The sequence below is a fragment of the Biomphalaria glabrata genome, chromosome 7 (genome assembly GCF_947242115.1).
Source record: "Biomphalaria glabrata chromosome 7, xgBioGlab47.1, whole genome shotgun sequence".
NCBI lineage: Eukaryota > Metazoa > Mollusca > Gastropoda > Planorbidae > Biomphalaria > Biomphalaria glabrata.
Genome location: NC_074717.1, coordinates 32192006 through 32204628, shown reverse-complemented (window position 1 = coordinate 32204628; position 12623 = coordinate 32192006). Strand labels below are relative to the sequence as shown.

At 38.2% G+C, this 12623-nt stretch overlaps 1 protein-coding gene across 4 annotated transcripts in view; it reads right to left on the bottom strand.

Annotated features, from left to right (window-relative positions):
- Positions 1-5760: 5760 nt before the first annotated feature.
- The window catches only part of LOC129927263 (trypsin-like), a 29851-nt gene continuing 22988 nt past the window's right edge, over positions 5761-12623 (bottom strand). For all 4 annotated transcript variants that reach the window (XM_056035523.1, XM_056035522.1, XM_056035525.1 and 1 more), the window contains exons 5-9: positions 12333-12513; positions 11199-11332; positions 8308-8439; positions 7394-7557; positions 5761-6054 (exon numbers count right to left, since the gene is read on the bottom strand). In XM_056035523.1, coding sequence (XP_055891498.1) covers positions 5878-6054; positions 7394-7557; positions 8308-8439; positions 11199-11332; positions 12333-12513 — 788 coding nt within the window. In that variant the 3' untranslated portion in view covers positions 5761-5877. The remainder of the gene's footprint in view (positions 6055-7393; positions 7558-8307; positions 8440-11198; positions 11333-12332; positions 12514-12623) is intronic.

The following is a 12623-nucleotide window of genomic DNA, read 5'->3' as shown; positions in this document are numbered from 1 at the left end:
AATAAAAAGTTAGTCCTTCGACTTAATTTTCTTTTGCTTCTCAAGTCAATCCCTTTTTTTTTGGGGTGGGAGGTAAGCTTTCCTTTATTTTGGCCCCAATTAAATGCTACATTGCCGTTCCCCTTTCTACATTTATTTCGATATTTTGTTCTCTAAATAAAAATGATATATCAATTTGGTTTTATTTATTCAACTACTGTAGTCGTTTATCTCACCCCATTTCAAAATTGTGTCACTTTTGAATGTAGCAAAATAACAATAGGTCTAGATTTATCTTTTACAATATCTCTATTCAAGTGAAAATTTCGTGGAACCTAGAACCAACCAGGAAACAGCCTGGACGCTAAGTCGCTGATCTAAAAAAAAATGTCTCTAACGATTTTCCTAGAAATTTAACGGTTTATTTATATCGCCGGGAATTTCCGTAAATCTTCATATCTCTTCGCGTGTCCCCGTATCTCTTCGTAGCTAGCTCTTCGTATTTCCTCTTATCTCTACGTATCTCTCTGTATGTCTCCGCATCTCTTCGTATCTCTTCTTATATACTGTATCTCTCCGTATTTTTTTAATGTTCCTGTATCTCTCCGTATCTCTTTGTATGTGACTGAATCTCTGCGTATCTCTTTATATTTCCTCGTATCTCTTCGCATGCCCATGTATCTCTTCGCATCTCTTCGTATGTTTCTTTGTATATGTCTCTTTCTTAAAAGTATGCTTTTCATCCGATCTCTTTTTTTCGCTTGGCTTGTGATCTCTGCTTATATATTTTTCTCTGCCCCATTTAGACACCTCAGAGGTTCTAAATCACACAGAGTTTAATAATGATTATTTCCCTGTCCCATTGAGAGAAGCTCAGAGGTTCTCAATCACACGGAGTTTAATAATGATTATTTCTCGGTCCCATTGAGAGAAGCTCAGAGGTTCTCAATCACACGGAGTTTAATAATGATTATTTCTCGGTCTCATTGAGAGAAGCTCAGAGGTTCTCAATCACACGGAGTTTAATGATGATTATTTCTCCGTCCGTTCTTTGGGTGAAATGTATTTCAGTCTGTCGCCACAAGACTCTGGCCCCTAGTTTGAAATCCTCATACAGCAGTGTTTCCCAAACTTTGGGTGAAATGTATTTCAGTCTGTCGCCACAAGACTCTGGCCCCTAGTTTGAAATCCTCATACAGCAGTGTTTCCCAAACTTTGGGTGAAATGTATTTCAGTCTGTCGCCACAAGACTCTGGCCCCTAGTTTGAAATCCTCATACAGCAGTGTTTCCCAAACTTTGGGTGAAATGTATTTCAGTCTGTCGCCACAAGACTCTGGCCCCTAGTTTGAAATCCTCATACAGCAGTGTTTCCCAAACTTTGGGTGAAATGTATTTCAGTCTGTAGCCACAAGACTCTGGCCCCTAGTTTGAAATCCCCTTACAGCAGTGTTTCCCAAACGTTTGACCTATGTGTATTTGTATAATTTTGTTTAATTCTGAGTACCCCTGGCCTTAACCCCCCCCCCCCCTTAACAAATACAAATCTATTAACAGAACATAATAACAGGGTATTTTAAAAATCAGAATAGTTAATGAGGTTCAACGCGTACCCTCTCCAAAGTCTTCCTGTACCCCTGGGGGTACGCGTACCCTACTTTGGGAAACACGGACATACAGCAATTGCAATCATTCATGTCTGAAGGAGCCAATGAAACATTCGTCATTTCTTTACATTCCACGACTTCATAAACTCTCTGCTAACTAACTTCATATCATGGGTATAATAAAACAATTCTGGTTAATTACTAAGAACAGAGAAATAACTTTTGAAATGCTAAAGCATTCTAAATAGTCTCCCTTTAATTTTGCATTATGTATATGTCTAGGGTAAATCAATATTTTCAATAACTTTTGAAATGCTAAAGCATTCTAAATAGTCTCCCTTTAATTTTTCATTATGTATATGTCTAGGGTAAATCAATATTTTCTGATAACAATAGTTTATTTATGACTATATTGTTAGGCAGGGTGATATGTTTTACTGTTTGCTTTTCTATGGATGAAATTCAAGGCGCGAAGAATCGGGACTATTTTTACCAATATGGGCCTAGGAATCAACTCTCCAAGACAGTACCACTCTCTACCTGTAAGCGGTATTGGGGGAATTTCTATTTCATTTTAAATTAGATCATACCAAACTGAATTTCATATCATTCGATTGTATAATTGGTTCAAACTATATATGTTTCAGAAGTATATAAGATGTAAGTTATGTACCTCTGTGGTTGCTTCTGATGTACAATAATGTTTTTAAGGACTTCCATATGTCAAATTGTATGATCATTATGTCACTTTGTGCATGTGTTTGGATAAAATAGTTAAAATATATAATATATAATATATAATATAAAATAGGCTGACGAGCTCCATCTGCCCGAAGCTCCCGGTTTTGTGGCGCCAGGTATCCGCCTTCACCCCTTCACCTGTTAGTAAGAGCAGTTTCGCCGGGCTTAATATCTAAGCCACACGAGCAGGCCAGGTGCTGGACTTAGTTGTCAGAGGCTATTTGAGACGCATGCCATTAGGAGTACTTTATAGACAATGGGAGCTTAACCCCATTGACACCCCTGGCCATGACAACCTTTGAAACTGGCAGGAGCTATGCGAAGATATTCAATCTTGTGCCGACTGTGGTAACATAAGAGGACTATATGAGGGCATGAGAAAAGCCTTTGGACCTCACACCAGCAAGTGTGCTCCACTCAAGTCAAAAGATGGCTCAATCATCAGCGATCGTGCGCTGCAAATGGAACGATGGGTAGAACACTATGCAGAACTCTACCAGATTGAAAACGCCATCTCACCAAATGCTGTTTCCAACTTCCCATCACTTCCAGTTTTGACGGAATTAGACGAAACGCCCTCAGTAAAGGAGCTGAGCATTGCCATTGACATGCTTGCACATGGGAAAACACCCGGAGGAGATGGCATTCCTGCTGAAGTAATTCAGGCTGGAAAACATGCCCTAATCAAACCACTCCATGAACTGCTAAGCTTGTGCTGGGAACAAGGAATGGTCCCCCAGGAATTGAAAGACTCCAACATTGTTACAATTTATAAAAATAAAGGCGACCGCTCTGAATGTAACAATTACAGAGGCATCTCACTGCTTAGCATAGTCGGAAAGGCTTTTGCTAGAGTATTACTAAAGCGATTACAGATCCTGGCAGATCGTGTTTATCCAGAGTCGCAGTGTGGCTTTAGGGCAGGAAGATCTACAACAGATATGATTTTCTCTCTGCGGCAGCTACAGGAGAAGAGCAGAGAACAAAAGCAGCCCCTCTTCATAGCTTTTATTGATTTGACCAAGGCCTTTGACCTTGTTAGCAGAAGCGGTCTGTTTGCTGTACTAGAGAGAATCGGCTGTCCAAATAAGTTAAGAAAACTAGTGTCAGCTTTTCACGAAAATATGCAGGGCACCGTTCAGTTTGAAAGTTCTTCCTCCAGGCCATTCTCCATTAAGAGCGGTGTAAAACAAGGATGTGTACTGGCCCCTACACTTTTTGGCATCTTCTTCTCAGTCGTACTATCCAGTGCTTTTAAATCCCTGGAAGACGGAATATACATCCATAGCAGATCCGATGGAAGGCTCTTTAACCTGGCACGTCTTAAAGCCAAAACGAAAAGGCGTCGTATCTTGATAAGGGAGCTGCTGTTTGCCGATGACGCGGCACTCGTATCTCACTCACAAGGAGGTCTACAGAAGCTAGTGAACGCCTTAGCAGCTGCTTGTCAAGAGTTTAGCCTTACTATAAGTCTCTCCAAGACCGAAATCCTGGCACAAGACGTTGCAGAAATACCTATAATACAAATTGGGAACCACACCCTTTCAGTGGTGCAGGAATTTACCTACTTGGGTTCAACAATTGTCAGTAACCTAGACTTAGACATCGAGCTGACAAAAAGGATAGGAAAAGCTACCACAGCATTGGCAAAACTCTCCAAGCGCGAATGGGAAAATGGTAAATTGACCACAGCGACCAAAATCCTAGTCTACAACGCCTGTGTTGTGAGCACTCTCCTTTATGGCAGTGAAAGCTGGTCAACATACATGTACCAAGAGCACAGATTGAATAGTTTCCACTTGCGCTGCCTGAGACGCATAATGGGCATCTCTTGGAGGGACCATGTCTCCAATCAGGAAGTTTTGAGACTGGCCAATATGAACAGCATGTATGCTCTCCTGACACAAAGGAGATTACGCTGGCTCGGACATGTCACCCGCATGCCAGATGGTAGAATCCCGAAAGATATCTTATATGCTGAGCTTGTGGAAGGAGTCAGACCCAAGGGCCGCCCAAGACTAACATATAGAGATGTCTGCAAGCGAGACATGAGAGCCTCAGGCATCAGTGAAAGTATGTGGGAAAACATAGCCAAAGACCGGAGTGCATGGAGACAGACTGTGCGTGCTGGGACAACCCTTGCTGAGAACAAAAGAATTGAAGCGGCTTTAATCAAGAGGGAAAAAAAGAAAGCTGCCCTGTCTGCTAGCCCTAAATCAGAGGCATACAAATGTACGAATTGTGGCAAAGTCTGCCGTTCTAGAATTGGCTTGATTAGCCACACCAGATTCTGCCCCGTCTCAAGATTAAGCCAAAACCAGTGACTCACTTGGGCGCATCCATTGCCTTTCGAGACAAAAGGAGCCATATATATATGTTTTACTGTTTGCTTTTCTATGGATGAAACTCAAGGCGCGAAGAATCGGGACTATTTTTACCAATATGGGCCTAGGAATCAACTCTCCAAGACAGTACCACTCTCTACCTGTAAGCGGTATTGGGGGAATTTCTATTTCATTTTAAATTAGATCATACCAAACTGAATTTCATATCATTCGATTGTATAATTGGTTCAAACTATATATGTTTCAGAAGTATATAAGATGTAAGTTATGTACCTCTGTGGTTGCTTGTGATGTACAATAATGTTTTTAAGGACTTCCATATGTCAAATTGTATGATCATTATGTCACTTTGTGCATGTGTTTGGATAAAATAGTTGAGGCAACACAAATAAGTATATTTTACCTACCCGTAGCCTATAAAATGTAAATCTATCTTTAAATCTACTTGCTATCTGTATGTTGAATGATTACAAATTATATTAACTCATTCCATCTGTCTGTCTGTCTGGGTGGATTCTGTTACACTCAAGTTCAAATTTGCTTTATATGTATCTAGTTGATGACAACACATGAATCAATACAAATCAAATTAATTAACTACTTAACCAATTAGTGGTAATTAATTGATTTCGTTTTACAAAGAAAAAAAGTTAAATTGCAATGTTGAGAGACAGCCATTGTACGCAGCGCTCCCTTTGTTTAAAAAAAAAACATTTGTATAATTTGCATATTTTTGTCGCTGTGTCTTGTTCCTTCGTTTTATTCCCTTCTATTCAAATCCATGTTGTTTTTATGTCAAATTTTTGAAAACCTTTTCAACAGTTGAATGAAATAGTACACTAAATTGTTTCCAATCACGTGTATGAATGTTGAACAGAAGTAAACATGCCACAATGTTCAGATGTGTAGATTAGATGTGTACAGCTATATGTGCGTGTCAGCGTGTGTGATACAATAAACAGAACACATTCATTCATGGACATCTTTGTTTCTTCGCTATTTATAGCCTCCCTTTTCATATGCCCGAAAAAAAAAAGGTAGTTTGGGGATGGACTCGATGGACCAAACAAAATGTACAAAAATAAACTGGAATGGTACAGGTGTCTTTATTTTCAGTGCGAGGTATGAAATATATTTACAAAAACAACAACAACAACAAAACAATAAACAAGTAACTATATATACGCTAATTACAATAATCGGTTTCTCATGAGTTTATCGTATTGTCTTTTATCCAATTCAGAAATCTGGCCACATTTGTATACACTCCTGGCTCCCCTGGAATGGCGCAACCGTTCCCGTTGGACACAATACCAAACACAAAGTACCTGTAGCTACCGTCTGACGTCATCTTGCTGCACATGAGCGGCCCGCCCGAGTCGCCCTGGGAGTGAGAAGACAATTATTATTATTATACGCTCGACAAATCAAAACTTGCGACAAATCAGTTGCATTTCGTTATATTTGAAAGGGCAGAACTATGTAGTTTTGTTTGTTTGTTTGAGAAAGAACTAAAAAAAAAAATAAAAAAAATTAATGGAAAAAAAAGCTGCATGACAACAATGCAATAAATATCCAGGTTCAGGTTATGCAGTGGTCTTCGACCTTTTTTGGCCTACAGCCCCCTTTGCGTATTTTTTTCTCTAAAAGAATCCGCCAGCACACCCCCACCCCCACTCACTAACAAAAATACTAATAAAGAAGCGTGAGAATGCTAATTTGAATAAAATGTCATTTATTTATTAATTTTCATGCTGTCAATAACTGATAGTTAAATTTATAACTATTATACAAAAGTTATGTCAAATAACTCGCAGTAAATACACAGAAAAATATTTTCCTATTTTCCTGTAACTCAATTTGAACATCAGTAACAGATGTTTAAAATTGTCATTTATATTTAAATTTTTAAAACTTTATTACATCCTAGAAGTGAATCTTCATTTCTTCATAGAGCAGTGTTAGGTCCATTGCATAAGACATGGATCGATCCTTAGGCAGTAATTCATTGGTCAACAAACAAGTTATGTGAGATATTGAAACCTTGTGCCCCCCCCCCCTTTCCCATTTCACAAAATCGCCCCCCCCCCGCCCCCGTGGGACGCCAGTGCACCCGTTGACGACTACTGAATGTAAGACATACATTGTTATGACCCTGCTTAGCCATTCGGCACGAGACAGTTTACCATGAGACACATGAGAGCTTGGAACAGATGGACGCCATGAGAACAGAGGATCTTGATGGAAGCAAGGAAGTCTTAGCTGATTCTAGTCTTTGATCTATTTGTTTATTTCATATTTAACTAGGATTATTGGACAGCCGTTTGTAAGTAAAGTAAAGTTCCCCTTGCAGACCTTGCGATCTATAGGTCTTGTGTTTCTGTGACGGTTAAAGAGGGTGTCATGTGGCCAGCACAGCCGACTTTACTTTCCCCAAACTAATAATGACCCATTAGAACTGGGTGGACTTAGAGGCGCCCAAAGATCCCGAAATAAAAATCAAAGTATTCACCGGGATTCGAACCCGGGAAGTCGGTTCGGATGCCAAGCGCTTTACTGCTCAGCCACCTTGCCTCTTTGGTTGAAGGTATTTGGTTTAGCTGTTACAGCAATATATACATTATATTTTATAAATTAATATATTATTATAATGTTTACAGCATAGCTCTATAGTTCATGGTCTGAAGGCGTTCTACTTAGTACACCCATTCTAGTATTATTACCGTGCAAGAGTCTTTCCCGCCAAATGTTCCGTTGGCTGCACAAATCATGTCGTTGGCTACCTGAATGTCCAGTAAGTTCTTGGACTGGTCAAACGTTTTCAGACACTCCGTGGCGTTGTAAGCATTTAGTCTTACGTTCATAAGTACAGTCGGAGGTTTACCACCTAATCAGTGTAGATAGATAGATAGATAGTACAAAGATTGAGTTAACTCTAAGTAATGTGTATGGTAAAACGGGTTAATCTAATTTGGGTTTAATATAATAGAGAATAAATGAAGCAATTTCGATAACATGGTGAGTTTCTGTTTTAAAGTATCTATGCAAACTTCAATAGAGGGTTTATCTTTTAAGCCAAAACATGGTTTTAAAAGAAAAAACCTGATGATATATTTTTATTAAATGTATTTCAGTTGACTTAATAGCTTTCCATGTTCCATATTCTAGGAAAAATGTGTACAAATGCTCCTTCTTCCCTAGTGCTATTAGAGCATGGAGTGGGCTGCCTGAGTCAGCCAGGAAAAACAATGACTTGGCAAAATTTAAGTTGTTGGTTAACATAATTGACCTAAGAACACTTCTAGGACGTAATCATCTTCTGTTGTTTTTTTTTTTAAAGTACCGTCTGTATTTTATAAGATACGATTTAATGTTGTAAAAGTGTTTAGGTAAGATAATCAATGGGGCAGTTGCAAGTTTGAAATACACATATGATTGAGCTGTAGTTCAAGATACTTAAGTACAATGATGTGCAGTAAAAACTTACTAGAGTACTGTCTGACCAGCACAATGACTACAGACATAAAAAAAATAGTTTTGTCAGAATTTATAAACCTGCAAGCAATCCAGAAGACTGTCGATCAACAAAAAAGAAGCAAACGTCGACGCCACATAAATGTGAGACTTTCAGACATACCATTTGTTTTACCCCAGCCGGCTACTGTACAAGTTGGTTCTAAGGAATCCGACACTGAAGGAAGGCACGCTGGGGTGACATAGCTTGTTATAGTCAGTGGCGAGGTGAGTGTGATCATTGCGATGTCATTGCCTGAAATAGTAACAACAACACTGTTATTATGGGCGTCCTAAAAAATACCGAAATTAAAAAAAACAATATTAAGTCTTTCCTGAGATTCAAACCCGTGAACCCTTGGTTAGGAAGCCAAGAGCTTTACCACTTAGTCACCTCACCTCCATTATTCACTAACCCTTTGATGTAAAAGAACGTTGAAAAACAAGGTACCATATAGTCTCCATTCCATCTGGTATCCATGAAAGATCTTTTTAGCTTGTTCATCAATAGCTTTTATGCTATTTCTTATAAGATGTTTACCTAGCTGTCAACCATACAATATGTCTACTTCTTTGAGTGATATTTAATAGCTATCCATCTGTAAGTTTCAACAACTCAACACTTCTGCAGGTGCATTCTCATACTTTATTATTCGAAGTAAATAATTTCCCTAAATACATCTTTGAAAAACTATAATAAATAGTTCAATTAATTATACTTTAACATTATCTTCTTCCAAATCAAATATATTTCACACAGAATTACACAGAATTGCATAACCCCAAACAGACATTGAATTTCTTCACTTGCAGACGACCACTCTTATCTCTATCCCATATTCCCTTTCTATCTTTAAAATAGCGACCTATATTTTACCTGGATAACTCTCTATTTGCTTTACTAGTAATAAAAATAATAAATTGGTTATATCCCTTTTATTACAATGACTACCAGTTTACCGAAACGCTCCATAAATGTAATTGGACAATGGATTGGCATTCTATTTGTGTGGAAAAAGTTGAATAACATTATTTTACTGAATATTCTCTCTTCCTCTCTCTCTCTCTCTCTCTCCTGCTTTCCTTGGTTTCATATTGATATTCAATATTCTTTTAACTGTTCATCTGATGACCTTTTTTTTTTAACAACAAATTTAATCGTAAAAGATCAAACAATATCAATAGTGTTGAGAACGGTCGTCGACTTGTAGCACCAGACTGCTGGTAGACAACTAAACTGCTGCAGGGGTATTGTATCTTAATTAATAAAACTTATAATGACTTGAATATCTTCGTTGCGAACAATAAAAAATATAACTTTTATTATAATATAGACAAAAGTTGATATGAAATAAAATATATCTTCTAGACGTTTTTTTTTTACAAATGTATAACTCACTCCATTAACACAACCTTTCAGTCTCCTGTCCTAACTAAAACCGCTGACGACAATGCCACCTATCTTGCATCACTCAGAACCAATCGCTAACCTCTTCCCACAGTCTCCATAGAAACACCCCCACACACTCAAGAACAAATAGTCTCTCGTAACTTTGATGCTTGATATATCTAATATCTAATATCCAGGCCTGTCACATGATCTTCTACCACGAGACCGTACAATAAATCCAGACTCATTTGTTTATGATGCAGTTATATATTTTACCAAGCTTCTATTAACCCATTCCATCTGGGCGGATGTTTTTTTTGACACCTTTGTTTCTCCCACTTCTCATTCTTGGATCAAGTTAAACATTTTCACAATTATTCATTGTCGATGAAAACACAATAAAATATGAACAAATTAGTCAATCAATTAGTGGTAATTAATTAATTTTGTTCTATATTAGAAATAGGGGAGATAAACTTGGATAACTGAGAGAGATTTAGCAGATATTGCATGGTGCTCTCCATTCACCCAATATAAGCTTTGTATTTTTTTTTAAAGCATTTGTTTTTATTTTTTGCTTTTTTTTTTTTTATCTTGCGTACTGTTCACCAGTGTCTTAGATATTATAACATTTTTGTTATGATTATTATTATGATTATTATCTCTTGTGTTGTAACTTTTTGAGTAAAGTGAACTACTGGCCATAACTGCACCGTCCACAGCGGCATCACAAGAGTTCCACAATAGTACATAACATGAAGGCATAGCTATCGGTACAAAGACATGCGCTCCTTCGTCATTGCCACATTCTTGTATACTTGCGAATAGTGGACGCTAACTTGTAGGACTGCAGAGGAGGATCCAAGAAATGGAATTTAGATGCTATAGAAAAATACTAGAAGAATACTAGAAGAATACTAAGTATCACCCACAAAGTCCGCAACACAAATGAGGAAATTCGAAACAGTATCATTACGGCAATAGGGCCACACGATGACCTGCTGACCACAACTTTATGGCTATATCACAAGATTCGCAAAGAGCTTCCTTCAGGTAACAATACCTGGAAAAAGACGAGGGTGTTTGGGTTTTGGGCACATGGGCACAATTTAGGCAGTCAGAGAAAGCGATGGGAAGTCAACATTAAGAAATAGACAGGCATGTCTTTGAAAGAGATTCTGTTCAAGGCAAAAGATTGAGAGGAAAGATGGTCGACAGATTATGTGTGGTACCCCAAAGGTTCAACAGACAGGTGAAGGTGAAGACAACTCTTCAACACTCAAGATACAAGTAAATAGAGATGAGTACTTTCACATTTTTCTTTTACTCACCCTGTTTAACACTTCTGATTCATGAAACAAAGACATTGTAACAGTGTATTTGTGACACTGTATAAGTGACACTATATGTGTGACCTTTAGAGTATTTGTAACACAATATTTAAGACACTGTATTAGTGACGCCTACTGTATTTGTGATACTGTAATACTGACAATTACTGTATTTATGACACTTACTATATTTGTGACACTTACTGTATCAGTGACACTTACTGTATCAGTGACACTTACTGTATCAGTGACACTTACTGTATCAGTGACACTTACTGTATTAGTGACACTTACTGTAAGTATTTTGATTAAAATTTTCATGTACTTTGATCGTCTTGACCGCGACTCTCTGATCTCCCACTTCCGACTGGCTGATGTCAAACTTGTGGTGGCCAGCGAGGACTTCGTAGACAGCGCTTTCTGGGAAACTGAACAAAAAACAACACCGGAAGTTAGCGGTATTCTTCGGAAAGTTACGATGCAATAACACCAACAGTTGTACTCAACATAGTCTGACCTGGAACGATGTTACTATAAGCGACAGTTGATTCCGTATATAAGAGTGTACCGAGACATTTGTTACAAAAGGCCTCTATACTGACCATCAACGTCGCACCTGTGGGCAGTTTAGAGCAAAAGCACGTTGCCACGTCGCAGGTCTGCACGACGTGGAAACGAGCTATTGGTCCTCACTGCCCACAGGTGCGACGTTGATGGTCAGTGTTGAGGCCTTCTCTAACGACTGATCTCGAGTGTAATGAAATGATGTCCTCTAATAGGTTAGTAAAAACATGAAGCAAAAGGAATTCTGACAGTATCGTTGAACTATGCAAATATGTTATAACAAGACTAGAGTCGATTTAAAACAAACAAACAATTTCTCTCCATATATCTGGTCTAATGTGGGAAGGGCATGCTGCTGAGACAACCCCTAGACTAGCCAGTGCTTAAGAGACCATGAGACTTACACGTTAAGCAGAGTTACAATCAATGCAGAACTTCAATTCAGCCAAGAATAAAACATACTGACGTTCTCCTATAGTGATTACATTTACTGTGACTAAAAAATAAATTGCCTTACCGCTAATGGTATGGTAAACATTTGTCATATCGGAATTATTGGCAATTGAGCCAACTAACATAAATGTAGTTCTAGATTTGAATAACTAATGGGAAAAATACTTCATTTTGATTATCAAGCATTAGTACTAAAAATTCCTACTATTGTTAGTCAACTCATCTAGTACCAAGTAGCCTACTATTGTTTGTCAACTCATCTAGTACCAAGTAGCCTACTATTGTTAGTCAACTCATCTAGTACCAAGTAGCCTACTATTGTTAGTCAACTCATCTAGTACCAAGTAGCCTACTATTGTTAGTCAACTCATCTAGTACCAAGTAGCCTACTAATGAATAAATACAACTCACTACTTGAAACAATGGGCGGCAGTCATGACGTGTGTACTGTCGACGATTGTCCCTGCGCAGAAGAAAACTCCGTCTCTCAGTAGCATGACCACCCAAGGAAACTCGCCGGGTTCTGCTTCAAAGCCTCCGTAGATTTTGGAATCTGGAAGCACTGGGCCGTACGGACATGTCGGTTGTGGGGCTAGAGAGAGAAAGAATCACATAGGATCTCATTGAAAACTAAAATTCACATATATTCACTTTAGTTGCTGTAATTAAATATTTAGTTTAAATAAATACATCTTAGTTCAC